Source organism: Alternaria rosae (assembly GCF_020736505.1).
Source record: "Alternaria rosae strain MPI-PUGE-AT-0040 chromosome Unknown BKA58scaffold_9, whole genome shotgun sequence".
Taxonomy (NCBI): Eukaryota; Fungi; Ascomycota; class Dothideomycetes; order Pleosporales; family Pleosporaceae; genus Alternaria; species Alternaria rosae.
Genome location: NW_025763578.1, coordinates 685,938 through 712,652, shown reverse-complemented (window position 1 = coordinate 712,652; position 26,715 = coordinate 685,938). Strand labels below are relative to the sequence as shown.

Genomic DNA, 26,715 nt, shown 5'->3' with positions numbered 1-26,715 from the left:
GCATTTTACCTCGGTTCCGCACAACATGACCGCGGATCTCGACACGCGTCGCATTCGGTCTTCCACACCTGCTGTGCTTCGGGAATACTACACCCAAATACTGAAAGATGCGCCAATCCAGGAGATCACGACGCAGCTCCTCTCAGCTGTTGAGAGAGGCTCGATCTCGCCCCTCACCTTCGCACCATGGCTCGGCGTAGCACAGTCGCCTTTCGCTATACGCGAAGCGCTCATCCAAGATAAATCTGTACTTGTCCGCGAGCTCGGCATCAAGTTTCTGCGCAAGGCACTTCGCTCTTCGCGATGGAGAGAGACGTGGGATGGCATTGGAGGAACTGCTGGGTTGCTTGCCATCTTTGCAGATCTCTCGGTGATCGAAATCAAGGCTGCTTGTACCGCAATTGGTCGTTCTGGTAGAGGAGCTGACCTGGATGCGAAAAGAGAGCTTTTCACGGAATTCTTCAAAGCGCTGCACCCTGACCATTTCCCCGATACCCCGCATAAGACAAAAGACCGACGTGCACTCGGAAGGTTCTACCGACTCATCATTCCTGCATGTTCGAAGGAGCTCGTGGAGGAGGCTATCGCGAGCGGGTCGAAGGGAACATGGAAAGCCGCGCGAAACAAGGATCTCGTCAAGTACTATCCGGAGTGTATGCAAGAAGAGCTCCTCCAAGCGGTGAGCGCGGAACAATTGCCCAGCGACAACATCACCATATCTACAACGCTATTGCATCACCATCCGCCAGGTAAATCGACTACAAAAGGCTTCTCCAAGTCTATGGAGTTCTCTTTGAAACTCTTGGAAACTCTCAGTAATTCAGCGCATTCGGTAGTGGAGGACGAGACTTTCATCGACCAAATCGTCAACCCTCTCATGAAACGTGCCATCAAGAACCGCGCGAACTGGGACATGATACAAAGAATCGTCGATCTCACGATGCGGTACTTGGAGAGCTATCCAAGCACAGGATGCCACATCACTGGCATCAAGGGCGACTTTCTCCAGCAGGTCGCTTATTGCTGGTCACAACAGCCAAGTTTGTTCGAACAGCAACTGCGGAGGCTCTGTTCTCATCCAGTGTTCGGCACAGCCAGCAAGACCAATATCGAAGACTGGGATGATGTCCTTGCAGAGATTCCAGCAAAGCGGAGCTACCCATTTCTGAGACTTGTTTACCAAGAGTCCACCTTGCTTGACCTTGACAGCGATACAGATCTGAAGAACACCAAGGGTTCGATACACCACAGCTTTTTCGCGAACTTGTCCCCTGCCGATGCTCTGATACTGTTCACTCGTTTGCGAAAAACAAGGGGAGATGTCGGTCTGATTGATTGTGATCAAAATGGTTCTATCTTCAGCCAAACGTCAACTTTTGGAGGTCAAAGTGGCGACCCAGATGTATTCCACATTTGGTTACTGAATCTGAACAACAAAGAAGAAGATGCCATGACGTTGGCCAATGGCTACATTGATGTGCGCAAGAGAAAGGCCGCTACTGCATCTCAACCGGAACAACGTGCGTTCTTCGCGAAGTCAGTGCTATTTGCTACTATTGCCAGTGGATCTCTCGACATGCTGAAAGACACATTAGAGTGGACCAAACGTTTCTTGCGAGATCCGCTTGTGTCACGGGAGATCTATCCCAAGATATATCCCGAAGAAGCCGCACGTCTACTATCAGGCATTCCGGAAACAATCAACAAAATGCCAACCCTAACGGAGTTGCAAAAACGAGTCGCAATGGCAAACACAATCCTGCAAAGAATGTTCGATACAGCATGCGAAGCTCTTAGGGAGCCTTCATTTAATGTGTATGATTGGGGTGGCATCTTCGAGCTACTCCACGATGTTGTTAAACTACGGATGGACCTCACACCGACTATCAAGAAGCAGCTCAATGCCTCTGACATAGGTATATATTCCTGCATTTGGGCTGTCACAATTCCGATGCTCATTGCGATTGAGGAAAAGGCGCAAAAAGAGGAATTCGCAAGATTGGAGGCGAATCATCCTCGTGGCGTCACTGCCTACCACAGATCTTTCACTGTTGAGCTTGAAAACTCCGATATCTCGACGTATGTATTCTTGGACACCCTCGCACGAGCGAGAGACGAACTATGGTGCAAGCTACGGCCATTAAACCATCCTGGAACACTTACGCTTCCTGAACCCTTTCCACGGGGACTTCCAATACAATACCTGACTGCACCGTGGATTCTGAATGTAAAGGATCTCAATGGCAGTTATGCGCCGTACATTTCATCACGTACTCAGCAAGCCATCTTCCCAGATCCGAAGACTGCTCTCCAACCCGTATCACCGGACAAAGACTTTCAAAAGGCCATTGGGCTATTCGTAGACAGTCACGAATATGCCCTACAGCTTTATATACCCAAAGCATGCGACAAGCTAGGAAGAGAAGCTCGTGTCAAAGAGGTGTGGCAGTATGCGATTAGTTCCCTTGCTTCCAGCAGAATGACAGAGGAGGAAGCCATGCGCTTTTGGAGCGATAAGAAGCCAAGCGATCTGGATGAGTGGCCGCCCCAAGGTGTGATGAGAACTATAGAGAAGCCTTGGCCAGTGATACCCGAGGATGACGGTTCGGGTGAGCCGTGTGAATGGAACCCTTTTGCGTCAAGACCGGATTTTGCCGAGCGAGAACTTGGTGCACCGACCTATGTGGACTTCTCCGTGTGCATATCGAGACTCATGGCTTCAAGATCCAGCGTGAACTTTCCGGTTGTTGAGTCACCGGTTACAGTTCCTGCCTACGAAGAAGATGCTAGTCTCATCTGGAGCTCATCACGCGATATGGGTGAGGGTGGCGTATTATCGGCTTTGTTGTATCTCGACACGAAACACGTTAACAGCGACCGTCTACTAGCGACACCGTTTCCTTCGGAAAAAGATACACGATATCCGTCTATTTATCTAGATGAGGAATTCCTCACCTCGGAGGAGCCGAATCAGTTCACAGCTTCCAGAGACATACGTGGTCGTCTCGATACGATACCTCCGACATTGCTAGCACAACTTTCACGCAACCTCGTCAAGGCCCTTGATCACGCGGACGCAGTTGAAGAAACCCACAGCTATACGGCTCTGCACGAGGTCGCTATGCAGCTCATTGCTCGACTAGGCGAAAGTGATAGACCTGGTTTGGCCATGCAGTCAGCTGTCCGTACGATCTTAGACAGGCCAAAGTCGAGCTCGTGGCACCGGGTCCTACTGAAACCGAGTTTCCTCCGAAGACTTCCGGCCTCGCAGGCCAGATTCTGCATTGGATCTCTTTCTGATGAGATCATCAGCATGGTACAGACTAAGAATATGAATAAAGAGAGCTCCGCCGATGGCGATGTTGCGCGACCCACTGGCGAGCCACAAGTGAAAGTCACTACAGTCAAGATGTTGGTTCAAATTTTCCAGGATCTTGACTTGAACGGAACAGACTACGCTCTTTCAGTGCTGTCGACACTTTCCATCATGAACACCCATGTTGATGTTCGGCTCAATATCGTCAAGAGCCTCCTGGTACTGTTCGAAAATGGCTCTCGAGATCAGTCTCGCGCAGTACTTACTCTCCTGGAGTCTTTCATACCGATAGCTGGATCTTTGAACGAAAGACAGCCGCTGGATGAAGCGCAGTGGTTGCAGTGTGAACAGGACCTCACGCTCCCCGAGATACAGGCTGGCATCTCGCTTGAGGAAGGGTCAGAATCACCGGTCCTGGTGGCTTTGATCCAATACTTCTGTTTCAAAAAGAATGCAACGGTCGAGTTCCAGCAATTCGTCGATCGAGTCTTGATGCCGATACTGCAGTCTTTGAGAGATCAAACGACGAGATGGGCAGCATTGTTTCTCCGCAAGTACGGGCTTGAAGATGCCTTGCTCCAAGACATTCGCATCCCATCTATTCCGCGAGACCCGTACGTGAACAGGCTGCTATTGAACATGGACAACGAGAAGCCAGCTCATGTCCCGCATGCTATACTTGAAGAATATGTGGAGTACATGTGCTTTATCATCGGACCTCCGGCAGCTTTACGAGCCATGAATCAACGGCTTGCCGCTAATCCTGCACTAGCTTCACTTCCTGAAGTCCAAACATGGATACGGCTATTTGGACAAGACCACAGCCTCCGGAACGGTCGCGTGTCTACAGGCTTCATTGAACTGCTAGAACACGCAGTGGATTCTTCCGACGATACAGTTATTACACCGAAACTCATCCAGGAGCAATGTCTCAATCTTTTCACAACATTGGTATTTAATGATGAGCCAACATACACCAACCTCACGAAAGGCTTCTACAATAAGTTATTGAGTGGCAAATATATTGCAGAGTCTTGGTGGTCACAGCACGGTAAACCGATTCTGAAAGCGATGGTGTCTTACGTAAACAACTTGCGCAATCGAGGATGGGAGCGCGACCCCGCCCGGAAGCCTTCGGTCCTGCCTGATACTTCTCCCTGGCGTCTTCTCTTGCTCGATTATCCATGGCCGTCACGCGATGAAGGAGAAGAGACCCGCAAGCAGAAATGCATGCTCTTCGCGGGTCAACTAGAGGCAATCATCGATGAGATGAGTAGCCAGCCAGTCTACCATCAAGCCCTTCGAGAACTGAATGCCTACCTTGCTACTGACATCGTATCTTCCAAGGGTAGCGGAAGAGCAGAAAAGCGATTTGGCACAAGCCTATACATTTACGATAAACACGATCTGTTGCACGATGCTCTCCAGAACAATCGCATCTTGACGGCGATCTACGTAGGCGACATTCGTAAGACAAGGTTGAGCTGGTTGACAGCACCGGACCTGTTGAAGGTCGATGTTGCCGTGACACTGGTCCAACTTGTGGGGAATGAAGTGAAGGAGGATCGAGCCATCGTGAATAAGGAAACCAGGCATAAGTTGAAATTGATGGTGGAAACTTGGAAGACATGTGAGAATGAGGGTGTCCGAAGAAGAGGATGGGAAATCGAGGAAAGCTATCTGTCCTAGCCTTACCTAGAAAATGGGTCATAGCAATAGTGCCTACTTTAGTTAGTAAGCAGAGTTTACGTCAGCTCGGATCCTTTGAGGCAATCCAAGGTTAGCTGGTGGCCTAATTAATATGACTTCACAACTTGGCGAGCCCCGCTTGACCTTCTCACTGCAATCCACGAAGTGTGACAATGAAGCTTCTCGAAACCGTTCAAGTCAACATGCGAAAGACGATGGACAGCATGACACCACTTCAGTACTCTTGGCCACAGCTCCCCGACCGCAAGCCCATGCCACCACTTTACCAACCACTGATATTCATCCTTACCATTATCCCATTCTTTTTCCCCAGCCGGCGTCGGATCGCCATCTGCGTTTTTCCGTTGATTCTTAACCTTTGTCTTAGGTCACCGTGCTATACCTTCGGTAACCCCTCTGCCGATTATTACAACAGCTCATTCTTTATAGCGGCACCCCTTTGGTTCCTCGAATTCGCAATCTTGTCTCCACAGAAAGGGCCCGGTGCCCCTGCATGTATTGGAAACCCGAAGCACAACGGCGCTAGCAGCGAGAGAACCTTGGACGACATGAACCTGTCATGGCAGAAAGTTCTCCGGGTGTGCTCACTCATGGTTCCGTCGCACCGTGGTATTGGTTGGAACTGGCAAGTCAAAGGCATTCCTGACGATCCGTACGATGGCTTTTCGAAACGGGCTTTTGTGGGCAGACATGCTCGAAAGATGATGATCGCGTACTTGCGGTCTATGGGCATGCTCGTGCTGCTCGGATGGGGTTCAGCTGCGGAGATACGGCTGTCGTCGGAAGCCCGCCCCTATCACCTCATTGTCGATGCGCTCATTGGCTGGTCCGGTGCGATTTGGGTCTGGGACAGATTGAACTTCGCTTATAGCTTCATGGCGGCTGTATCCGTTGCAACCGGGGTGTGCGAAACGTGGCAATGGCCGCCGCTAATGGGGAAGTTGAGGGATGCGTGGTCCGTGAGGCAGGTTTGGAGTGTGGTGCATCACCAAACAATGAGAAAGGTAACGTTGGAACTGGCTCCTCATTCCACTTTCTACGTCTTTTCTAAGATTTCCACCAATTGCACTGTGCAAGCCTTACTAACGCAAAATTTTATTGCAGATGGTCTCGCAACCCGCAGTTCGCATTGTTCGCCTCCTGGGTCTCCGCAAAGGCAGTCTCGCATCGGGATGCACTCAACTATATGTTTCCTTCGCGCTCAGCTGTCTGGTGCATGAGTTTCAAATGTTCATGGTAATGCGGAGAGACATGGGAGAATTGGTGTTCTTCATGTCGCAGCCGGTAGCTATCACCATCGAAGGTGTTGTGCAATGGATTGCTGTACACACACGGTACCGAGGAGCCGGTCATGACAATATTGGACGCGCACTAGCAAGGTATGCGGGCTACATATGGGTGGTTTTGTGGTTTTCCTTTAGTCTACCGACATACGTGAAAGGTTGCAGAGACGCAGGGATCGTTCATGATGCGATCTTCGGCGACAGACCCTTTGAGGCTGGAGTTCGTCTGGCAAGTTGGATGCTTTTGTGATGGGGAGAAAAGGTTGCTTTCGAGCAGGATGGTATACATAGCACCTTGAAAGGCAGCTCTACAAGAGCGAAATTTATATCAGAAATAGGAAAAGTGATAGAGGATGCAACTGCGAAGCTTTCAAGACGAGATGGGAGCCGGACTGCGTGAACGGGCATGATGATGACGAGGGAGCCCTTGCGCTAGAAGCTTAGCGGCGGTCCGTGCTGCCAGACCCGTCTTACAACCTTGGAAGGGTTTTGTGCCATCGAGAACGCGCCGCACCTCAGGACCACATCTAGACATACAACACTCGAGATCACGAGAAAACCCATGCGTCTTTCTATTCTGCTCTGGAGAACGCTTAGTGTCTCCGCTGCGTGCGACCCAATTGGAAGCAATGGCATGCTCATCACCAAACGGCCCCTCTTTCACATACGGATTACCGGTCGTGAGGAGAACCCTCCTGCCGGAGCAACTCCATGAACACGATGTGATTCGGTGGTTCAGGGTCTCTCAACCCCTCAGAGTCCATGAAATCAACAGATTGAGTATCCGCGTAGCTGAAAGATAGGGATTCATAAAAGAGCTTCCTTCTGCTCTCTGTGTCCAAGAACACATTCGTTCTGCACGCTCGCTCTTCTCCTACATTTGCTCAATCTTCAGTAGCCAGCCGACATGTCAGGCTGCTCGCTCGTTGCCGCGGGTCTGCCGTCCCTCATTGGGTCGGCCACCCCAACCTTCAGCTATGATCAAGCCAAGCATAGCTTTGGATTGGGCGACAACTTCGGTATTCAAATGACTTATATGTCTGGTACTTCTACCTGTTACCAAGGAACTAAGCCTACATTCACACCCATCATTTCCAACCCGTTGCTATTCTACACCCGCACCTGCTCCTACCAGACCCAGGGAGTGCCGGCCACCTACACAGGCATCTTCTGTCAGAATGCCGACCTTTTCGACTGGGTCAACATAGGTCGTTACACGATCGACAACTATGCGTTTCTTAACCCGTTCGCTGCCACCCCCCGGGCCTTCACTGCTGCGTTCGGCGACCAGCCTTCCCCAAGCACTGTCGCTACAAGCTTTGTTCAGACGACTTCGACTGCTACCAACACTGTGTTTGCGCCTGTTAGGCCTGCGGCGACTACTACAGTCTCTTCCGCCTCTGCCACCAGCACACAGACAAACATCGCCACTGTTACATTCTCGGTCACTAGTGCTATCACACAGACCTTCACTGTCTGCCCGACATCCATTCGACCGAGTTCCTCTAGCTCGTCTCCGGCACTCATTGTACCATCGTCTTCCCGCTCAGCCTCTCTCTCGGTTATACCATCATCGTCGGCACAAGTGTCTACTACCACCACGGTCGTCATCTCGACAGTTACGCCAACGCCTAGCTCAATTTCTTCACCCTTCTCCATCCCGTCACCAAGCTCATTTTCTTCGCCTTCCCCCATTCCATCGCCAAGTTCATCTGCTTCGCCTACTCCTATCCCATCGCCGAGCTCGTCCTCAACCGCGTCTTCTATTCCGTCGCCAAGCTCATCTGCCGCACCAGCCCCGAGTTCATCTTCTACACCCTCCCCCATCCCTCCGCCCAGCTCAGCTTCTGTCGTCACCACCACAGTGGTAAGCGTCACTACGACTACTCCATCGAGCTTCTCTTCCATCGTGTCGCCCTCGCCCGCTTCTTCCAGCTCATCAACTTCACCGTCTCCTATTCCATCGTTCTCTTCAGCCTCCGTCGCTACCACCACTGTCGTAAGTGTGACTACGGTTGCTCCGACACCGAGCTCCACACCGGCCGCATCATCCTCGCCTGCTTCTTCTAGCTCATCTGTACGCCCATCATCCAGCTCTGCTTCCTCGAGCCCTGCATCAAGCCCGGCTTCTTCAAGCGCTGCGTCGAGCTCAGCAGCTTTCACCCCTGCTTCGAGCTCTGCTTCTTCAAGCCCTGTATCGAGCCCAGCTTCTTCAAGCCGTGTTTCCAGCCCTGCTTCCTCAAGCCCCGCTTCAAGCTCTGTCACCCCCACTTCAGCCAGCCCATCGCCATCTGCGCCTGGTTTGTCCTGCCCCGCGAGCGATGGTGCGACGTTCACCACCCCTCAAGGGGACTTCGTCGTCGAGTGCTTCATCGACCGTACCAACTTCGATATCGGTGTTGCACCAGGCAACCCTGCGGACTACGAGCAGTGTATCCAAGCCTGCGGAAGCACTTCTGGCTGCCAAGCTGTTTCATACCTGCCAAATGGCCCTTGTTACCTGAAGAGCGGTCTTGGTGCACCCGGGTCCAATGGTGGTGTCTGGGGTGCTAGGATTGCATCAGTCTCTGTATCTTCATCTTCTTCGATGGTCACTTCTTCTGCAGGCGCTTCCTCTCAGTCGGTAGCAACAACCACAGTTGTCAGCACTAAAGTCGTCACCGCCAGTTCCTCTTCCAGCCCTGCTGCCAGTTCAGGCGCTAGTGTTTCTTGCCCTGGCTCCAACGGCTCTACTGTCACTGCCAGCGGCATGCAGTATCTGGTCGAGTGCGGTGCCGACTACATGGGTGGCGATATTGCAGGCCCAATGAGCCCGACCTACCCTAGCTCCTACGAGGGCTGCTTGGCAGACTGCTCTACCACTTCAGGCTGTGTCGCCGCCAGCTATGTCATTAACGGTCCTTGCTACCTGAAGAGCGCAGCCAACAGTGCCGGTTCGAACAGCAACATTATTGGTGGAAGACTGGTCCGCATCGTCTCAACCTCAGCGGCGCCCGCTTCCTCGACGGCACCTGCTTCCTCGTCTGCTGTTGCATCCTCGCCTGCGGCTGTCTCTTCGTCTGTGGCTGTCTCTTCATCTGCGGTTGTCTCCTCGTCTACGGCTATCTCCTCATCTGCGGCCCCCTCCTCGTCTATAGTTACCTCATCTCGCATCTCTTCTTCTATCTCCCCCTCCTTTTCTTCAGCAGCAACAAGCTCGGCTCCAGTCACTTCAGCTGCTCCAGCTCCCGGGCCCTCCACCGTTACTGTGACCACTACGGTCTCCAACACAGCATACCAGTGCGCATGCACACCTGCTAGCGTCTTCACTACATCGTCGAGCCCTACATCATCGAGCGCTCCTGCTGCGAGCCCAACAGGCGCTACTAGCTGCCCTGGTTCAAATGGCTCAATGGTCACGACTTCATGTGGCGCGGTATATGCTGTCGAGTGCAACTCTGACCGTTTCGGCAATGACCGTAAGTTCCCCTATCCAGCGTTACAATGCTCATGAGTTGACATTGTGTATAGTTGAAAATGGCCTCGTATACACCGACACGTACGAGCAATGTCTTCAAGCCTGTGACAACACGACTGGCTGTGTCAATGTCTCCTGGGTCATTGGAAAGCCTGGTGCTTGTTACATGAAGGGCAGCATCGGTGACGTCCGCACTAACTCGAATATCATCGGAGGACGCAAGCTCTCCGGCTGCTCCACCTTCAAGCTCCACCGCAAGCACGTTGTAAAGCGTGCCGGTTTCTATGGCCCTGATTCCACGTTCATTCAGGCTCAAGTCACTGCAACTTCGACTGCTACTTCCAGGACTACCGTTACCACGTAAGTATAGTATTCCTTACTTTCATCAGGCACCTGCTTATCAATGACAGTACCTCGACACCCATCTCCGGTACCGCTACACAGACGGTTTTCACGCTTGCCTCTGCCACCATCATCTCCACCACAAGCGTGCCTACCACCGTCTTCAACACCTTCAGCGTGACCACGTGCCCGACTGCTTCGCCCACACTCTGAGCACTGGGATCTCGCTCCTGACGTATGCCGACATTGTCAAATGGATCTCACTGGTCAACGCTAGGCAAGCCAATCGCAGTGCTTGTCTTTACACGATAATTTCAACTATTGTCGCTCTTTAACACACGCATTGGCACTCTTCGGTGTCTGCACGGGGTGTGTCTCAATCATAGAAATGATAGACAGTTCAATAAAATTTCTTGTTTCCTTGAACAAATATGCGCTCCGCTGCTATGATTCGTGAACTACATGGTCTATAATTCGTGACTGATAGACATTACCTCAAACCTTGCCACCGCCATAACGTCTTCCAGAAATCCACCCAAGGAGCGCGTAACAAAGCTCGTACACACTAAAAACCAGCGAGCGATCACCGAACACCCGCTAAGACAGCATTTCCACTGCGCCCGGTCGATTGTTCATGTCAAAATCCTCGGACTCGTCACTCCACCCGCTGTCCCAAACACCGGCTCCAACCTCACACCGCCAAAACTCCATCCATCGACAAAAACACCATCTTCAAACTTCTTACTAACAATAAACCCCAACGCTCCATCCAACCCCACACTGACCTCTATATCCCCCTCAATTTCTACCCACCCCTTCCCCTTGAGCTCCTCATACCTTCTCGACCCCACCCTGACCCTCACAGCATCGGGATGCAACAGCACACTTCCCACATCTAGCGTAATCTTAACATCAACATAGCGCTGCGAGAATGTCAACGGATCAAACGGTTTCCCGACGCTGAAAATAAGATCCCTCGGGGGAGTATGCGTGCTATTGTGGAAGGAGACGAGGAACTGGACTTTGTATTTCCCCTGCGGTATACCCGTTTTTATTGTGCGGAGGCAGATGTTGTCGGCTTTGATGCATTGGTACACGGCGGCTTCTTCGCGGCGGCCATCGTGGTCGAGGTCTTCGGCTACGGGGAAGATGCGCTTCAGACGCCCGGTTGTGTTGTCGAGGGCGAGCCCGCTTTCGCCGCTGGGCGAGAGGTCGCGGTATTGGGACATGCGTGGGATGTCGTCGAGATGGGGTGAGACGCCTAGCGGCATACCCGTTTTAAAATCGACTTGGGCGAGTTGGAAGGAGGAGTCCATGAGGCCGCGTCCTGTCATTCCTAGGCGGAAGTGGGAAGCGCTGATTTCGAATTTGGGTGGTAGAGCGGAGAGTTTGGCCATGCGTTGGCCGAAGTCTTTGGCGGACCGGATTTGCTCGCCGTCGTTCATGTAAAGTTCGGTTAGGGAGGCCATTTCGTCTTCTTTCATCCATTGCTCTAGGCTGACGTCTGCGAGGCCGCGGTCCACGTCGAAACGGAAGTATTTGGTGTCGGAGTTGTTGTACATGCGCTTCATTTCGTTGTCGACGCGCGCGGTGCTTGTTGCCATGCCGGTGAGTGCACTGGCTATGGAGATGTCTGTTCCGAGACCGAACGGCAGCCATGATGCCATTTTCTTTACGCTAGGGATGCTTTGCAGGCCGGTACCGACGGAGACGATGACGCCGATTGAGCGGCCTTCCCAGAGTGCTTTTGCTGCATAGTCGACTTCTGCGCATGGGTTGTTGAAGCCTACGCCGCCGTCTAGATATGTGACTTTAGGCGTGCCAAACTGCATCTCTTCGAAGAAGGTTGGTGCGGCGGAGGTAGCTCTCAGCGCCTCCCAGATTCGCGTTGTCCGGTCATTGGGATCATAAGTCGACAGAATCCTGGGTAGGCCTAACGCGTTCTTGAGAGAAGTAAGTACGAAGCCGCGACAGCCCTTTGCGTTTGCCTTCTTGTGAACTGATTGCCGGTGATGTAGCTTCCAGGTAGCGCTTCGCATTGGTTTCCGCGGGCCGAACGGACTGTCGCTAAATAATGTAGACAGACCCTTTGTGCTATCGATGCTGTCAGGGGGACCTGAAGGTAAGGAACATTGCGAGTTCTTCATTGTGCCGACCGGACTTTCTGTGAATACCGGCCCTGGCGCCGCATCTGCCCATATGCTGTCTCTTGGTAGATCAGCCGCTTCATCTACCTCTTCAAAAAGCGCCTCATCCCACATTAATTCATCAGGATCGAAGCCTAAGTCTTTCAACGCAGACTTGATGGCATTTGCGAGTACGGCACCAGAAAACCGACTTGCTCCTGTTGGAATCTTCATGCCAAATGCCTTTATCGATCGATCGTGCTTGAAGATCTGCTCCGCTAATTTACTGTAAACAGCGATGCAGGTTTTACAATCGAGTCGCAGTCGTGATAGCATGATAGCTATGATTCCACCCGTAGATGTTCCGCCGATGAGATCAAAATAATCGCACGGTTTCAGCGGTTCGTGGTCGTTCATGGCTTTCCTTCCCAACCTCTTCTCTTCCAATGCTATGTTCTCCATCAGGTTCTGGAGAACCAATAGAGACGACAGTCCTCGTACACCCCCGCCATCTAGCGAGAGCAGGCGCAGCGGCGCGTTGTCATTTCTCTCTGGGTTCGAGGATTCCATGATTGCTGGCGCCGAGATAGGCAACTGATGTCGGTGTCGTCGATATTTGCTTCTGTCGATCAGGAGTTTTCGTAAATGTGGATGGTATACGGTGTTTTGAATTCAGTCGCGAGACGTTTGCTTGTGAGTGTAGGTTGCTACACTGAAGTTGTCGAGTCAAACACTAAACCCACCTCCGACTCATATGCATGACTGGCACGAGGCGGCCTCGTCCAAATCGATGCGTGCTACAGTGGCAACGATGAGGCGTGAGTCAGATGCTCGAGTTGTCTCCAGAAAGGTTCCGAGGTTGCCTACAAGGCTGCGCTTTGCGGTATGAAACAAATGACGTGCCACCTGGGCAGGCGCGATCCCAGAATGTTACCAGAAAATCATCGAAAATCGCGGTAAGTGGGAATAAGCTTCCTATAAGTCCTGTGCCACACACCCCACATAACTACAGTTTTATGTGCTGTACGGCGTCAATGCGTTCATGGAGAATGCTCGAAGCATATGATATGGGTATTGGGGGCCATCTTACGCGCCTGCTTAGCCTATGGTGGCTAGGTCAGACCCACCTTTACGCGGAACAAGGCTACGCGCTGCGCCACGACGGATATGCGGCGCAGGCGGTCTGGATATAGCACAGACGATGTACGTTTACCTTGAGAGTTCATGTATTGCGAGTTGCATCTCCAAGAAGAGTAAAGTTGGCGAAGAAATATCATGTGGCGGGTGCAGCGGGCGGAATAGGCAGCTAAGGCCTGGTGAGGCTGTCTGCTGCAGGGTGTCAGATGTGTCAACCCAATCACTAGCGCTGTGCGATGGGGCTGCGTGCTATCGAGGTCAGCTGCCAGGCGCGGGTGATGTAAGCTCTGCATGCGTGCAGCTGAGGCTCCGCAGCACGACAGGGTGCGCCGCTCGCTCGCTCAGAGACGTCGACGAAGATTATGTTGGAATCAAACCAGGGCTGTAGTGCCCTGTGCTCTATTAGATTACAGTGTATACCCATATGTTAAAACGCTTGTGACCGTGAATGCAGCCCGTAAATGCAAATCGGTTTCTAAGTGCGCCCATATATCCAAACCCGGGGTATTATAATCAGATGCCGTGTGACGCCATGCATGCCCTCGTCTTGAAGTCGTTAAGTCGTAAATCGTGGTCGTTAAAGTCGCTCTGCAGCGCGGAGTCCGCTAGTCATATTCTACGCCGAATTAGTGAGGTGTTGCGTGGAAGGCGCATGGGGTGAACTTACAAGTAGTTTTGCGCGGTATGCTTCCCAATCTAGATTCAACATGTCAGTACTCGGAAACCCGTGCAGTCGAAGAAGGCAGACGTACGTTGGTCGTAAATTTGTTGCAGCATCATATCCGACTCCTTCGCTCTTAGTGTGCGAAGTGTCTCCATTTTGGGGCTGTCCTTCCTCCTCAACTTTTGCCTGGGGACGTAGATCGGGGAAGGCGAAGGCTTGATGGTCCAATGAGACGGCGGAAAATAACTTAGCGAGTGCGAGCGAGCGTGTGTTGTTGGCACCATTGGAGAGCTGGGTGGTGACGTGGCAGGTGTTGATGGGCTCGATACACAGAAACTGGCAGACTCGGAGAAGACAGATGGCGATGGCGATGAAGTCGCAGAGCTGTTGGAGATGACGGGTGACAGTACTATCGGCGATGGGGGTTCCACAGGAGCGAATCGGGTAGGACCGGGTCGTCGCACGCTTCCCTTGCCCGAAAGTGGCGATGGTCTTTTGATGTCGACAACACGAGGGGTCCTCTGCGGAGTCGCGAATTGCGACTTCGTGGATTTCGCTTTGGGATTCGGGGTGGTGCTGGGTTCCTTACGTGGCAGCGCTGGTGACGTGGGCTCCTTGGTGGTGGTGTGGGCCGACTCCGACGATCGCACATCCTCTCTGCGCGACAACGGCGATGGCTTTCTTTCGGCGGCAACAGCGCGTCGCACCTTTGATGGCAGCGTGTTTCTCCGGCCGAACAAAGGAGTTGGACTTTTGACGATGTCATCCGCGTTGAACTGGAAAGGCTCGGATGGCCGGGATGGTAGCGATGGTCGGACTGATTGTGAAGGCAGCGAGTTGCTTCGGGCGAAGAGGGGTTTAGGGACCAACTCGGTTTGTCCTCCAAAGTGGAACATGGGCGGTCCTTTCATCTCCATCTCCGGGTTCTCTGGTTCCTCTGCTGGCGTTGTGGGCGGCGATGTTTTACATTTGTACTGATAGAAGACGCGATGCGGATTGCGTCGCGGAACGGGAGGTGTTTTGCATAGCGTCAACGTCTCGTCCAACAACACGTCGAGATCCTCCTCCATCTTCCTTTTCATAGTAAACGCGATCCAGTGGTAGTCGATGATGCAGCCCCGGCAGTGCGAAGCGAAGATAAATAAGTTGGTGATGAGGCGTAAGCAAGCGAGACGGGTGTCTAATCCTGACACGAAGCTGAAGGTTCCATGGAGTGTTAGGGGAAAAGGAACGGATCACCCGCCTCCTCTACAAAGTTAATTAGTCGGTCAGGTCCTTGATTCCGTGCGCAACACGCGAGCCAGCGCTAGACGTCATTGGACAAGCCGCTGGCGCTGCAAGTTGCGGTAAAGCTGGCTGGATGCGATCGAAGGTTTGCCAGCGTGGCTAGGACCCATAACCCTGCATCCTCATTTTAAAATGCCCCACGACGCGGGCGATCACGCGCAAGTCCCAACAGTCTTCCTCAGGTGAGGCCATGCAAGTAATCCGACATGTGCATTTGCGGTTTGGCGCTGATGGGGTGATGAAGATGAGATGAGTGAGCATCGTCTCCGGTTGTGCCTGGGTAGATGCTCGTCATCGCCGCGAGACTGGACGGACAAACCGGGCGCTAGGAGCCGTGCCCGGTAACGCCTTCCCCAGGAGTGTACCTCGCGATCGAGATCCAACGGTATTCAACGTCAGGCATCATGTCATACCACATGCATCGCTCGCCATGACGGATGGCAACACCCTGAAGTCGAGGTTGAAGTCATAGAGATGGCCTACTTCGGAGTCTTACGGCTCAGGAGAGCAGGTTACGTAGTGTCACCACACTCTGCACGGAGTCCAGGCTCATCGGGATGCCTCCGATCAAGCTTCAGCATGGCAAGGGTGGGATGCATACCCCGGTGTGGTTTTGTGGTCTCAGCTTCTCAGTGACGCTGCTTGCCCAGCCAAAGACGGTGTGTAAACTTGTGTCCTCATTATGCGAAAAGCGCATCTCATATTATCCACTATCGTACCGCCATATTACAATCATGTATTCTTCAAAAACGTCAAGGTCGTGTAAGTACGACAGGAAGTAGCATGTCTTTCGCCTTCTAGATGCAAACATAAAATGCAGCGCCTGGTATCACCGTGAAAATGCAAAGGGAAACCGTCATTCAAGCTCAGCGAACGTCAAGTGCATCAGTCAAGTTCGCCAGAGAACGTCTGTCGACGCCTTGCTGGGGTCCCGATGTTGTTGAGCGGGATGCCGAAGTCGTCTTCTTCAGCCCAGTCAGCATCATCATCTGACTCCCAGGCGCATGGAATCTTCTCAGCGCGGCGTACACGGTACGTGATGAAACCAAACCCATTTGAGATGCTCGTAGCGATACGGAGCATGACGGATACCAGGTGTGCGGGCGGCCCCAGAACAAGCTCACACGTCTTGCTCACCAAGGCGTTTGTAAAGTCTCTCCCAGGGTTGTGCTTTGGTGGGCAGAACAGGTTCTGCGCTGGAGGCATAGGAGAGAAGGCACGTCTCTGTGAAGCTCCTGTGAGCCTCTTCATGCGGATGGCATCCGGTGGTGTGGGGATGTCTATGCTTGCACGTCCGAGGCTGTCGTCGTCGGAATCGCTCATAAGCGGTGGTGTCGAAGGTGCTGATGACGGTCGTCCATCGATCGAGGGAACCGCGAACGGATAGTATGGAGCAGTAGGAGTCACAGGTGCCGATGCATCTGTACGTTCGGTTGACGGGCCGCGGACAGTAACCTCAGATACTTGGCGTCGGTGTATTGAACGGCCCCTGGGCTCATCTTGCTGCTTGGAAAAGAAGTGTGCCCATGGGTTCACGACATCAGCCTCAGCATCCTCGAACTTGGGAGAAGGACTCCGTGGAGTGGCAGTATCTAGAGAATAGAACGAGTCTGCGCTCGAGGCCAGACTCAAGGCGTCCGAAATCTGGCGTTCCAGTATGGGTTTCTCAGTTTCGGATTGCTTTGCTGGTGGAGACTCGACTATGCGCTCCATGGCCGAAACTGATTCTCTCCTGGGCGCTCGAATGGGCGCCGTAACTGATCGCAGGCCTTGAAACATGCTGGCGCGTTCTGCTACCGATGGGCGACGTTGAGGTGATCTGGATAGGAGAGACTTTGGTGCTGCTCTTGCCAAAGGGGTCTCGGGTGCGGCCGGCACTATTTCGCTACTGTCAGTACAAACGCTCGACCGGTCGTCCTCTTCGTATGAAGACGTGGTACCAGTCTCTGAGCTCATAGTACCAGAAGTAGAAGGCCGAGAGCCATGTTGCTGCGGAACCCAGGTCTTGTCCATGACCCACTTCTTTGCCTGCCCTGAGGGCTTCCTCTTTATCGTCTTGCGTGGGGGGCTCTTTGGGCGCTCGAGCTCTGCGACGACCTCGAATCCTCGCGCGAACGGGCACTGCGTCCTCTCGTACTGCATGACTTGCGCCAGTACCGACTTGAACTGCGTGATCTTGTCCTTGTCGTCGTCCGTCTCATAGGGGAGCTCGATGCGGTAGTACGAGTCCTGGCGTATGCGCAGTACGAAGACGGACTGATTGTCGACAAGCCATATCTGGGACCTGGGAAAGATGGTGTGCAGGAGGTTGCCGCTGTTCAGGAAGGAGACGTTGGAGGCTGTCACACGATAGATACGGAGAGCCCCTGTGATAGGTTAGACAAGTTCCAGCCCGGTGACACATGGGATGGCATACCGACTGCGAGTGTGCGCTCTGTAGGCGTCTTCCATGGTATCGGATGCGCTGCGTCACCTGAGCGAGAAGGCGACAGGCGCCGCGCCGGCCCAGCTGTGGTGAAGGAGAAGATCTTGGAGTTGGCACACACGAACAGCGTCTCTATGCCGTCTGCACTGTTTGTAGACGGGGCAGGCACCGAGGTCGTCCTCCGTGCAGTGCGCGCGGGGAGTGTGAAGCTGCGCCTCGAGTTGCTGGGGTTGAGAGCAGACGGCGCGTGCTCAGAATGCTGGGATGAAGCCGGCATCGTCATAATAGGCTTTCTATAGGGGCATTGCTATCCTGGTAGGGCGAGGTCGAGGTGAAGGATCCCGACAGAAGACAGCGGCCGGCGCTTGGAAAGAGTATTACAAGAGTTACTGCGGAGTCGGGGGGTGATGGAAAGGCTGAAGGGATTGGAAGTCCCTGGCTTCGGAACGCTACGCGCTTTGGCCACAGGGACGACGTCGAGTTTCAACCTGGTCAGCGGATCGTCTGAACCCCGCGCGCGTCCAGTTGCCAGTTATGCCGCCGGTTTGAGATGGAATGGTTGAGGATAGGTGCGTGTTCTGTTGATGCACCGGCTTCTCCTATCAACAATGCGTTCTTTGCTTTGTTTGCGACGCGCTGCGCTACGATGGGTCCGTGGGGAGCTGTCAGTACGTCATGGGCTCCGCCAGTTCGCAGGCGTTCGCACACGACCTCTACGTGGACGCATTCCAGGTTTGCTGCGCTGAAAGCAACACCAGACCGTCTGTGCATCCGGCGAGCTTGCCAACATGGACAAAATCGACATGTCCCAGTTCGACGTATCCAACTTCGACCCCAACGCCATCCTGCGGGGAGCCCAGCTTACTCTGGTTGGCGGTAGGTTGAGTCCATCATGGTATCGTGAGTGACAGCTGCATTCTGACACCGCCCCAGTCAATCGGGCTGTCCAGAACCCGGGTCTCTTCACTTCGGACCACTATCGTCAGGCTGCTATTGCTGTAGCTGCAGGCATCGCTATCCGCATCATCGTCGCCATACCCGTACGTCTCAACCATCCACGCATGCCCTATCCCACGCAAACATCGCCTCTAATATGGCCAGATTGTCGGTGTTAGAGTGCTACTATGGGTCCTCTCCCTCTTCGTCAACATGGACCACACGAGCATGGACGAAAGCGTCGTCAACGGCCTCCACTTCCTTGAGCACACCGTCCTCCAGGTACCCTTCTTCCTCATGACCATGATGCGCTACGTCACACCCACTCTAGATCGCATGTAAGTATGCCCGTATCAATTCCAAGGTTTTGCTGACAACGTTTTCCAGGTTCATGGACTCCCTGCGTTGGGTCGACGAGACGTACGTACAGAAGCACAAGAGCGAAGACCCCCACAACCTCCGCGCCATGTATTACCCAAACCTCGAGAAATACCCCGACCACGCACCCAAGCCCGAGAAGGAGAAGAAGCCTATCAAGCAGGCTATAATGCTATACGCAACAAAGCAGGGGAGGAAGGCAGCCATCTCTTTGGCAGTACTGGCGTTGTCTTACGTACCATATGCAGGACGCTTCGTGCTGCCCGCTGCCAGTTTCTACACATTTAGGAAATCGGTGGGCACCCAGCCGGCAGCAGCCATCTTTGCGGGTTCATTGCTGTTCCCCCGCAGATATCTGGTCAGCTTCCTACAAGCTTACTTTTCATCACGAACTCTTATGCGTGAGCTGGTAGGCACCTCCTCAACAAACTCCATAATCACTTGCTGACTACAAACAGCTTGAGCCCTACTTCACACGCGTCCGCTATAACAAAGAGCAGAAGAAGCTTTGGTTCAAAGACCGAGCCGGTGTGCTCTTTGGTTTCGGCCTAGGCTTCTACATCTTTGTCAAGATACCCCTCGTCGGCGTCCTCATCTACGGTCTCGCCGAAGCGTCCACGGCATACCTCATTACGAAGATCACAGAGCCGCCGCTCCCGCCTACCGAAGCCGAGAAGTTCAAGGAAGAGTCACTCCGCTGGAAGAACAAACACGAGTTCCTGAACCTGCCATGGCAGCATATGGACGAATACAATCTCGCAATGCACAAGCCCAAGATTCAATCTGAAGTACGTCAAACACCACGAAAGACGTTCAGCTAGTTTGCGATGACGTGGAAACCTCGGATGACAAACTCTATGCGAGCGGAAAACTGCCGCTCAACATGACGAATACGCAACCTCGCACCTTACAAAACGAACCGCTGTTAGGACATGCGCCGTCGGCAATCAGGTATATCTAGCTGTCACGATATCCGGCCGCTGTACGATGATGGTACCATTATGATTATACCCCGCAGTGGGGTCAATGCGTCCCGTTGTGGTAGGTAGCTCACAGCTCCATCCGATCATACGTAACGTAACAGCCCCATATCATGGAGCTTATCACCCACCTTGTAGTAATAGTTGGTGAATATGGGATTCGGCCTTGTCCTCGGCACGTATCTATTCGTCCCAGATAACAATTGATAGGTTGAGAGTTGCTCCTTCCCCGCGTCTGTTGCCTTCATATACGTGACTTGCCCCTCTCGCGACTGGACGCGTCTTCCCTTATTATCTGACTTGCAGATTGTTTTCTTCTGCCCCTCTCATCTCCCAAGCTTAATACATTCCGAAATCTCGATATGGGCAAAGAAGGCCTACGATATGCGGCGAAAGTCTCGCTCGACAAACCAGCATCGGAGCAGGAATGCCTGCACGTACGTCAGATACTCACAATCTCAGAAATTGATCGTCAAAGATAACACGTGCAGAACCGCTGGCATCCCGAGAATCCCTCCTACGGAACCATCAAGCCTGGCGAAGCTGTCAAGATCGAATGCGTAGATTGGACTGGCGGTCAAATCGGTAACAACGACTCAGCAGACGATATCCGTGATGTCGACCTGACCAAGATCCATTACTTGACTGGTCCTTTCGACATCGAAACTGCGGAGCCTGGCGATGTCTTGGTAGTTGATATTCAAGATGTACAGCCGCTGGAAGACCAGCCATGGGGTTTCACGGGTATCTTTGCGAAAGAGAACGGCGGAGGTTTCCTGGATGAGCTTTACCCAGAACCGTAAGTTCGCAAGAGGAATATCATATTCCAAGGAAGGCAAGAGAACAAGAACGAATTGTAGACTGACGCACATACAGTGCAAAGGCTATCTGGGACTTTGAAGGCATCTTTTGCAGCTCCCGCCACATCCCTGGTGTGAGATTCGCAGGCCTCATCCACCCTGGCAGTAAGCATACTTCATCTCCCCAGTAAACACAGAACTAATCACGTTATCCACGCTCTCAGTCCTAGGCTGTGCTCCCTCCGCCGAAGTCCTCGAAACCTGGAACACGCGCGAAGCCGAACTCATCTCAACGCACACGCACCTAAACCGCACCGTCGCAGAACCACCGCAACCACAAAATGCCCACGCCGGCTCCGCCACAGGTTCCGTGAAAGATAAGATTGCCAAAGAAGGCGCGCGCACAATCCCAGGACGTCCTGAACATGGTGGGAATTGTGACATCAAGAACCTCTCCCGAGGCTCCAAAGTCTTCCTCCCCGTCCACGTCCCCGGTGCAAAGTTCAGCGTGGGAGATTTGCATTTCAGCCAAGTAAGTCGTTGCAACCCACGAAATCAAGCCTGAACAGAATACGCGAACTAACGTCCCCTCTTTCCTAACAGGGCGACGGCGAAATCTCCTTCTGCGGCGCCATCGAAATGGCAGGTGTTATCACCATCAAATTCAGCGTCATGAAGGGCGGCATGAAGCAGCTCGATATGAAGAGTCCTATCTACATTCCTGGTCCCGTAGAGCCGCAATTTGGTCCTGGCAGGTATATCTACTTTGAGGGGTTCAGTGTGGATGAGCATGGCAAACAGCATTATCTTGATACTACGGTGGCGTATCGTCAGACTTGTCTGAGAGTGATCGAGTATCTGAGACGGTTTGGTGAGATTTTTTTACGATTTGTTTCGTTTTGCTACGCTTTCTGGTCTGGTCCTGCCTAGTCTGCCCTGGCGAGGTTCGAGGCTTTTGTTCCGTTTGTTTATTTTCCGGATTTTCGATTCCTTGGCATACTTGTTTTTGGTTTGGAGTGGAAGTTGATCGTCGTGTACGTGACGATGGGGGGTTGGTTTTAAGTTTCAATTAGCGTTATCTTTCTGAATCGTTTACTGACTCCATGATAGGGTACAGCGACTACCAGATCTACCTTCTGCTCTCGTGCGCCCCGATACAAGGTCATATAGCTGGTATTGTCGATATTCCCAACGCCTGTACGACCATCGGACTACCGATTGACATCTTCGACTTTGATATCAGCCCGCAGCTTCCAGCGGAGAAGCGCGATCTTGGGTCGTGCGCATTCGCTGGCAAGAAGTAGATGGTGTGCTCGTGGTGGTCTGGGTATGTTGAACGTGTAGAGGGTTTGTGAGGATGGGTCTGAGGCTGGCACAGGAAGGTCAGTGCTTAGCGATTGTTGTGTCGCCAGAAGTATGATTAGGCTGCTTTTCTTTAATGTCTGATCAAGTAGAATGTCACCATGCTCGAAGCGAATTCACAAACATGATGTGTTATATTAGTCATTGGTATGGTTGGGGAAGACAGGGTATCCAACATCCCTGAAGGCAGACACCGCAGGCCATTTTATGAGCCTCGTGGCTTCTTCATAGAACCTTGTCTGCCGCAGAAACTGCACCTCATTAGCAAACTGTATTCGTTGTCAACCAGTAAGAATCCATACCATTCAAACCTGTGTTATCAGGCTCGACGTGGGCTGCTTTAACGGCACCGTTCTCGATGACCAAAGCGTATCGCTTTGAGCGGTCACCTCCGAAGATGGATGCGCCGTCGAAAGAGAGGTCAAGTGCCTTGGTGAAGCTCAGGCTAGGGTCTCCAAGGAAGCGGATCTAGAAACGTCAATATGATATCTCCTTGCCCTGGGAGTGAACAAGAACGTACGCCGCTGGAGCCGGATGGATCGAGCATCTTACCCCATGCTTTCATGACGAAAGGGTCATTCACGGAGACAACAAAAATCTTGCCGGCATCCTTCAGCTTGGAAGAGTTGATGTAGCCGGGGATATGGTTCTCAGAGCACGAGGGCGAGAAGGCTGCGGGAACACCTGTGCGAGTTGTCAAACACATGTTCACTCAAGACACGCTAGGAGATATTTACCGATAATGACACCCTTTCCAGTCAACTCGTTTGCCAGGTTCACCTTGTTGCCTGGAGAACCCTCGACGAGGTCGACGCTTGGTAGCTTGTCACCGACATTGACGAATGCAGGTGCCGAGGCGTGGAACAGACGTCGACCGGCGACTGGACGGACTAGGGGTAGGCGGCGGGCGGTAGCGAACATGGTGTGTATGCAGGTAGAAGTGCGTGTATGTGGGCGTGTGTGAAGAGAGCACGTGTGCACTTGGTGGTGGTGAGGCACTGGTAGTGGGGGTATTTCGGTCGGAAGACGGCAGGCGCGCCCACCGGCCGCGTTCCACTTGACGTGTGCACCCTGTCCCCGAAGTATGCAATATCGGAACACATGGCAGCATCGTGTCCATAAATAAGCAGCTGTATATGCAGGTTAGTCCTGAGTGCACCAGCAAATTGCGGATAATGATACTGACCCATCCGACCCACACCGGTACTAGCGCACTCCAACTGCGCGCTTGCTGCTGTATGCCGATCGTGCCTCAAGCCGGTGGTGAATCGTCAACGGCGTAATCAGTGGGGACATGGGCTGTAGAAACACGGAAACATTGGCCGGAACAGCGACGCCAGGCGTACCATGGAAGCCGAAAAAAGACTGCAGGTACTATGGCAGCTCGTCCAAGTGTGTGTGTGCGGCATAGAAACGGGCTGCGACTCAGTCTCTTCGTGGCCGTGTCCCGTGTCCTGTCATAGCAGCTGCCCCCTGGCTCGTCTCCTCGGCACGTCGCCCGCTTGGCTTGCTCCTAGCGCATGCTCGACTGCATTCCTCTCAAGCCCAGTGTTAACCTGCTTTAGGCCCGTTTAGCTCCCAAGTGCCCGCGCAGAGGTGCCCATGTCTCCCTGTTTCTTACACTTGAAGGTTCCAGATCTCGTCCATCGCCCTCCGTCCGCCTGCAACACGGCGCGCCCTTATTGGGAAATTTCGTCATCGCCCTACCACCACCGATCCGCCCCCGGCCAAGCAAAAGTTTAGACCCATCGAACGCGCAACCGGAACCTTGCGCACCGTCCCCCGTAGCTCCATCGCGGTCGCCTCCAGTGGTGAAGACTGTGACTGGAATTCCGCATATCCCTTAGGCATCGACTCGACTATCCGGGTGCCGTCGCGCATCAACACGGATCACCACCAACGGCATCTACGCCTATAACGCAGGCCAATTCACCATCATGGATCCCAGCCAAGCCGGTGGGGGAGGGTCCAACAACTCCAGCGACTTTGTGCGCAAGCTGTACAAGTAGGTTGACGCGCCCATGCGCGCTGTGTCTTTGCGCTGAACGTCATTTAGGATGCTGGAGAACCCGAGCGACGAGAGTGTAGTACGATGGGGAAACGATGGCGACAGTTTTGTCGTTCTGGAAGTATGCGCCTCGGCCCTTCACCACAGTGGCAGACTTGCTGACCCAGGCACAGAACGAGAAATTCACAAAACACATACTCCCTAAGCACTTCAAACACAGCAATTTCGCCAGTTTCGTCCGCCAGCTGAACAAGTACGATTTCCACAAAGTTCGTCACAACAACGAAGAAAATGGACAGTCACCTTACGGACCTGGAGTATGTGGCATTCCTGGATACGTCTGCGGATATCGTGGCTAACAGCCCCATAGGCTTGGGAATTCAAGCACCCCGATTTCAAGATGAACAACAAGGATGCGCTCGACAACATTCGTCGAAAGGCTCCCGCGCCACGAAAACCCAACCAAGCCGCCGCTGAAGAGTTTGCGCCCTCGCAACAAATGGACATGGTCAGCGGACAATTGATGGCCACGCAAGCCCAACTGCACGCGCTCGAGAGTCGCTATAGTGAATTGAGCATCCACCATTCAATGCTGTTGCAAGAGGTCATCGGGCTACAAAAGACGGTTGTCAACCACGAGCATGTTATGCAGCAGATCATGACTTTCCTACACGGCGTTGATGCGACGCAGAGGAGGAACAGCAAGCTCGTTTTCCCCAACGGCACCGACTCGCAGAACGGCAGCATGGAACCCGCCGCGGCCACCGACGACGATAACCCTGCTTCTCCGTTGCAGCACGCTTCTAAACTTCTAAGCGAAACAAACGCAGATGCTATGTTGAACCCCCGAAATCTGGAGCAGATGAACGAGATCACCATGCGGATGAACGGCACCTTGACAACACCACCACCGGATTTCGCGCGAGCAACACTGCGGCCGACGAGCCGCGGACCGCCCTCAGCGACTTCTACCAACTCCATGCGTCTGGAAAACCTCGATAACCTCGTTTACCCTGTCGGTTCCAATCAAGGTATCGACCCCATGTACAGCGAGCACATCAACAACATTCCATATGCTGCTCCACCGAAAGCAGTAGAGTCCAGTGAGCCCAGGATCCCAGAGCCGAAGAGGAAAAATGCTATTCCAGACCCAGGATGGATTCGACCACCTCAGATCTTGCTTGTTGAGGACGACCCCACGTGTCGTCGAATTGGAAGCAAATTCTTGTACGCTTTCCACTGCTCCATCGATAGTGCCGTAAGTCATGTACTCTTTTCATTTCTACGCCATGCTAATTGAACCCAGCTCGATGGCTTGGAAGCTGTCAACAAGATGAACGCTGGCTCAAAGTACGATTTGGTTTTGATGGATATCATTATGCCCAACCTGGATGGTGTATCAGCATGCCACTTGATTCGACAGTTTGACACTACACCGATCGTTGCTATGACTTCTAATATTCGAAGTGACGACATCTCGATGTACTTCCAGCATGGTAAGAGAGACGCAGTCATTTCTTGTCTCTGTACTAACATCTTCAGGTATGAACGACGTTCTCCCAAAGCCGTTCACCAAGGAAGGTCTTCTACACATGCTAGAGAAGCACCTTGTGCATCTGAAAAAACCAGTAGCTCAGGCTGACGGGACCATGGTGGCACCTCAGCCTGTGCAAATAGCACGACAACTGGTGCTCAAAGAGGAAGATTCTCCAGCCAAATCTCCCCAGGCGGTCAGCAACTGGAACTCACCCAACCAAATGCCGGGCGTCTCTCCGGTAGGCAGCACGGTCCCAGATGATTTTGCGCAGGCAATGCGAGGCCAGCCAGTCCAACACCCAGGTCCATATGGAGTGAGCCCCATGCACGGGAACATGGGATACAGTACCTCACCACACATGCAGATGCAATCACAGCAACAATCACAACTAGCGCCAGGTCATCGCCGTCAAGTCTCGGAAATATCAGGAGGCGACGATATGAATAACCCAGCGAAGCGTCAGCAAATGTACCCTCCCCAAATGCAACAGCAGATGGGGCCCATGCAGCCGCGCCCACGTTGATAGCAGGCGCAACGACACGGTCAGGCGGTCTTGCTATTCAATCATCACAACGAATGTGGTGCAGCCACCTGCTGCAGGATGACAGGTGTTAATCATAGGCTGTACTGTTGGACGAAGATGTCCCAGCCATTTCAGGGCCGATAGTCGTGATCGGCCCTTGTATCTACAGGAGAAAAGGTGCAAGAATAGGATAGCTCAGGGAGCTGTCTGCCAGGGTATTTAGGACCTGCAGGGTCTGAGGCGTTCCAGGTTATCCATTGTATCAGGTCCGGGTTGGACGGCTGCTAGAAAATACCCTACTTGCTAGATAAACAATTCCATTCTTCTCTCGAATATAGGGAAGACAAAATCAGGCAATGTCAAATACTTGTACATTGTTTTTTCCATCGTGCGCTGCTGTGAAAAATATATGATTACTCGTGTGTTTGGATGTCCAAAACATCT

The 26,715-nt window shown here is 52.9% G+C and overlaps 9 protein-coding genes across 9 annotated transcripts; 5 read left to right on the top strand and 4 right to left on the bottom strand.

The window, feature by feature from the left end:
• Window positions 1-25: 25 nt before the first annotated feature.
• Window positions 26-4,999, top strand: BKA58DRAFT_344763 (uncharacterized protein; the record flags this gene model as incomplete). Its single annotated transcript, XM_046168402.1, has 1 exon — window positions 26-4,999. A coding segment is annotated over one exon (4,974 nt), but the record flags the coding sequence as incomplete, so codon positions are not given.
• A 128-nt stretch (window positions 5,000-5,127) lies between these two features.
• BKA58DRAFT_391140 (membrane bound O-acyl transferase family-domain-containing protein) lies at window positions 5,128-6,683 on the top strand. Its single transcript, XM_046170889.1, has 2 exons — window positions 5,128-6,030; window positions 6,131-6,683. The coding sequence occupies exons 1-2, from the start codon at window positions 5,179-5,181 to the stop codon at window positions 6,557-6,559; spliced, it is 1,281 nt and encodes a 426-aa protein (XP_046021910.1). The 5' UTR covers window positions 5,128-5,178; the 3' UTR covers window positions 6,560-6,683.
• A 140-nt stretch (window positions 6,684-6,823) lies between these two features.
• On the top strand, window positions 6,824-10,500 carry BKA58DRAFT_423439 (uncharacterized protein). The gene is made up of 3 exons (XM_046172864.1): window positions 6,824-9,767; window positions 9,820-10,126; window positions 10,177-10,500. The coding sequence occupies exons 1-3, from the start codon at window positions 7,217-7,219 to the stop codon at window positions 10,319-10,321; spliced, it is 3,003 nt and encodes a 1,000-aa protein (XP_046021909.1). The 5' UTR covers window positions 6,824-7,216; the 3' UTR covers window positions 10,322-10,500.
• On the bottom strand, window positions 10,499-13,072 carry BKA58DRAFT_235843 (acyl transferase/acyl hydrolase/lysophospholipase). The gene has a single exon (XM_046166585.1). The coding sequence runs from the start codon at window positions 12,802-12,804 to the stop codon at window positions 10,741-10,743; it is 2,064 nt and encodes a 687-aa protein (XP_046021908.1). The 5' UTR covers window positions 12,805-13,072; the 3' UTR covers window positions 10,499-10,740.
• Window positions 13,073-14,073: 1,001 nt separating this feature from the next.
• Window positions 14,074-15,105, bottom strand: BKA58DRAFT_413784 (uncharacterized protein; the record flags this gene model as incomplete). Its single annotated transcript, XM_046172443.1, has 1 exon — window positions 14,074-15,105. The coding sequence occupies one exon, from the start codon at window positions 15,103-15,105 to the stop codon at window positions 14,074-14,076; it is 1,032 nt and encodes a 343-aa protein (XP_046021907.1).
• A 1,050-nt stretch (window positions 15,106-16,155) lies between these two features.
• On the bottom strand, window positions 16,156-18,163 carry BKA58DRAFT_235833 (inheritance of peroxisomes protein 1-domain-containing protein). The gene is made up of 2 exons (XM_046166584.1): window positions 17,739-18,163; window positions 16,156-17,688 (listed from the first exon to the last, which is right to left on the bottom strand). The coding sequence occupies exons 1-2, from the start codon at window positions 18,028-18,030 to the stop codon at window positions 16,208-16,210; spliced, it is 1,773 nt and encodes a 590-aa protein (XP_046021906.1). The 5' UTR covers window positions 18,031-18,163; the 3' UTR covers window positions 16,156-16,207.
• Window positions 18,164-18,535: 372 nt separating this feature from the next.
• On the top strand, window positions 18,536-22,145 carry BKA58DRAFT_443018 (formamidase; the record flags this gene model as incomplete). Its single annotated transcript, XM_046173950.1, has 11 exons — window positions 18,536-18,623; window positions 18,681-18,787; window positions 18,849-19,021; window positions 19,071-19,470; window positions 19,520-19,849; window positions 20,380-20,478; window positions 20,533-20,840; window positions 20,918-21,006; window positions 21,072-21,373; window positions 21,445-21,712; window positions 21,952-22,145. The coding sequence occupies 11 exons, from the start codon at window positions 18,536-18,538 to the stop codon at window positions 22,143-22,145; spliced, it is 2,358 nt and encodes a 785-aa protein (XP_046021905.1).
• A 319-nt stretch (window positions 22,146-22,464) lies between these two features.
• Window positions 22,465-23,124, bottom strand: BKA58DRAFT_321700 (Redoxin-domain-containing protein; the record flags this gene model as incomplete). The annotated part of the gene is made up of 3 exons (XM_046167826.1): window positions 22,465-22,671; window positions 22,724-22,887; window positions 22,941-23,124. The coding sequence occupies 3 exons, from the start codon at window positions 23,122-23,124 to the stop codon at window positions 22,465-22,467; spliced, it is 555 nt and encodes a 184-aa protein (XP_046021904.1).
• Window positions 23,125-23,757: 633 nt separating this feature from the next.
• On the top strand, window positions 23,758-26,645 carry BKA58DRAFT_366823 (HSF-type DNA-binding-domain-containing protein). The gene is made up of 6 exons (XM_046168897.1): window positions 23,758-24,208; window positions 24,260-24,332; window positions 24,385-24,528; window positions 24,582-25,469; window positions 25,518-25,707; window positions 25,754-26,645. The coding sequence occupies exons 1-6, from the start codon at window positions 24,141-24,143 to the stop codon at window positions 26,269-26,271; spliced, it is 1,881 nt and encodes a 626-aa protein (XP_046021903.1). The 5' UTR covers window positions 23,758-24,140; the 3' UTR covers window positions 26,272-26,645.
• Window positions 26,646-26,715: the final 70 nt, after the last annotated feature.

What these genes read in the sequence shown, in the direction of transcription:
- BKA58DRAFT_391140 (XM_046170889.1), top strand. Translation starts at nt 5,179, where the DNA reads ATGAAGCTTCTCGAAACCGTTCAAGTCAACATGCGAAAGACGATGGAC. An exon ending in ATCACCAAACAATGAGAAAG is followed by an intron (nt 6,031 to 6,130) that starts GTAACGTTGGAA and finishes ATTTTATTGCAG; the next exon opens with ATGGTCTCGCAACCCGCAGT.
- BKA58DRAFT_423439 (XM_046172864.1), top strand. Translation starts at nt 7,217, where the DNA reads ATGTCAGGCTGCTCGCTCGTTGCCGCGGGTCTGCCGTCCCTCATTGGG. An exon ending in TGACCGTTTCGGCAATGACC is followed by an intron (nt 9,768 to 9,819) that starts GTAAGTTCCCCT and finishes CATTGTGTATAG; the next exon opens with TTGAAAATGGCCTCGTATAC. An exon ending in TCCAGGACTACCGTTACCAC is followed by an intron (nt 10,127 to 10,176) that starts GTAAGTATAGTA and finishes TATCAATGACAG; the next exon opens with TACCTCGACACCCATCTCCG.
- BKA58DRAFT_366823 (XM_046168897.1), top strand. Translation starts at nt 24,141, where the DNA reads ATGGATCCCAGCCAAGCCGGTGGGGGAGGGTCCAACAACTCCAGCGAC. An exon ending in ACAGTTTTGTCGTTCTGGAA is followed by an intron (nt 24,333 to 24,384) that starts GTATGCGCCTCG and finishes ACCCAGGCACAG; the next exon opens with AACGAGAAATTCACAAAACA. An exon ending in CTCGATGTACTTCCAGCATG is followed by an intron (nt 25,708 to 25,753) that starts GTAAGAGAGACG and finishes TAACATCTTCAG; the next exon opens with GTATGAACGACGTTCTCCCA.
- BKA58DRAFT_235843 (XM_046166585.1), bottom strand. Translation starts at nt 12,804, where the DNA reads ATGGAATCCTCGAACCCAGAGAGAAATGACAACGCGCCGCTGCGCCTG.
- BKA58DRAFT_235833 (XM_046166584.1), bottom strand. Translation starts at nt 18,030, where the DNA reads ATGACGATGCCGGCTTCATCCCAGCATTCTGAGCACGCGCCGTCTGCT. An exon ending in AGAGCGCACACTCGCAGTCG is followed by an intron (nt 17,689 to 17,738) that starts GTATGCCATCCC and finishes AACCTATCACAG; the next exon opens with GGGCTCTCCGTATCTATCGT.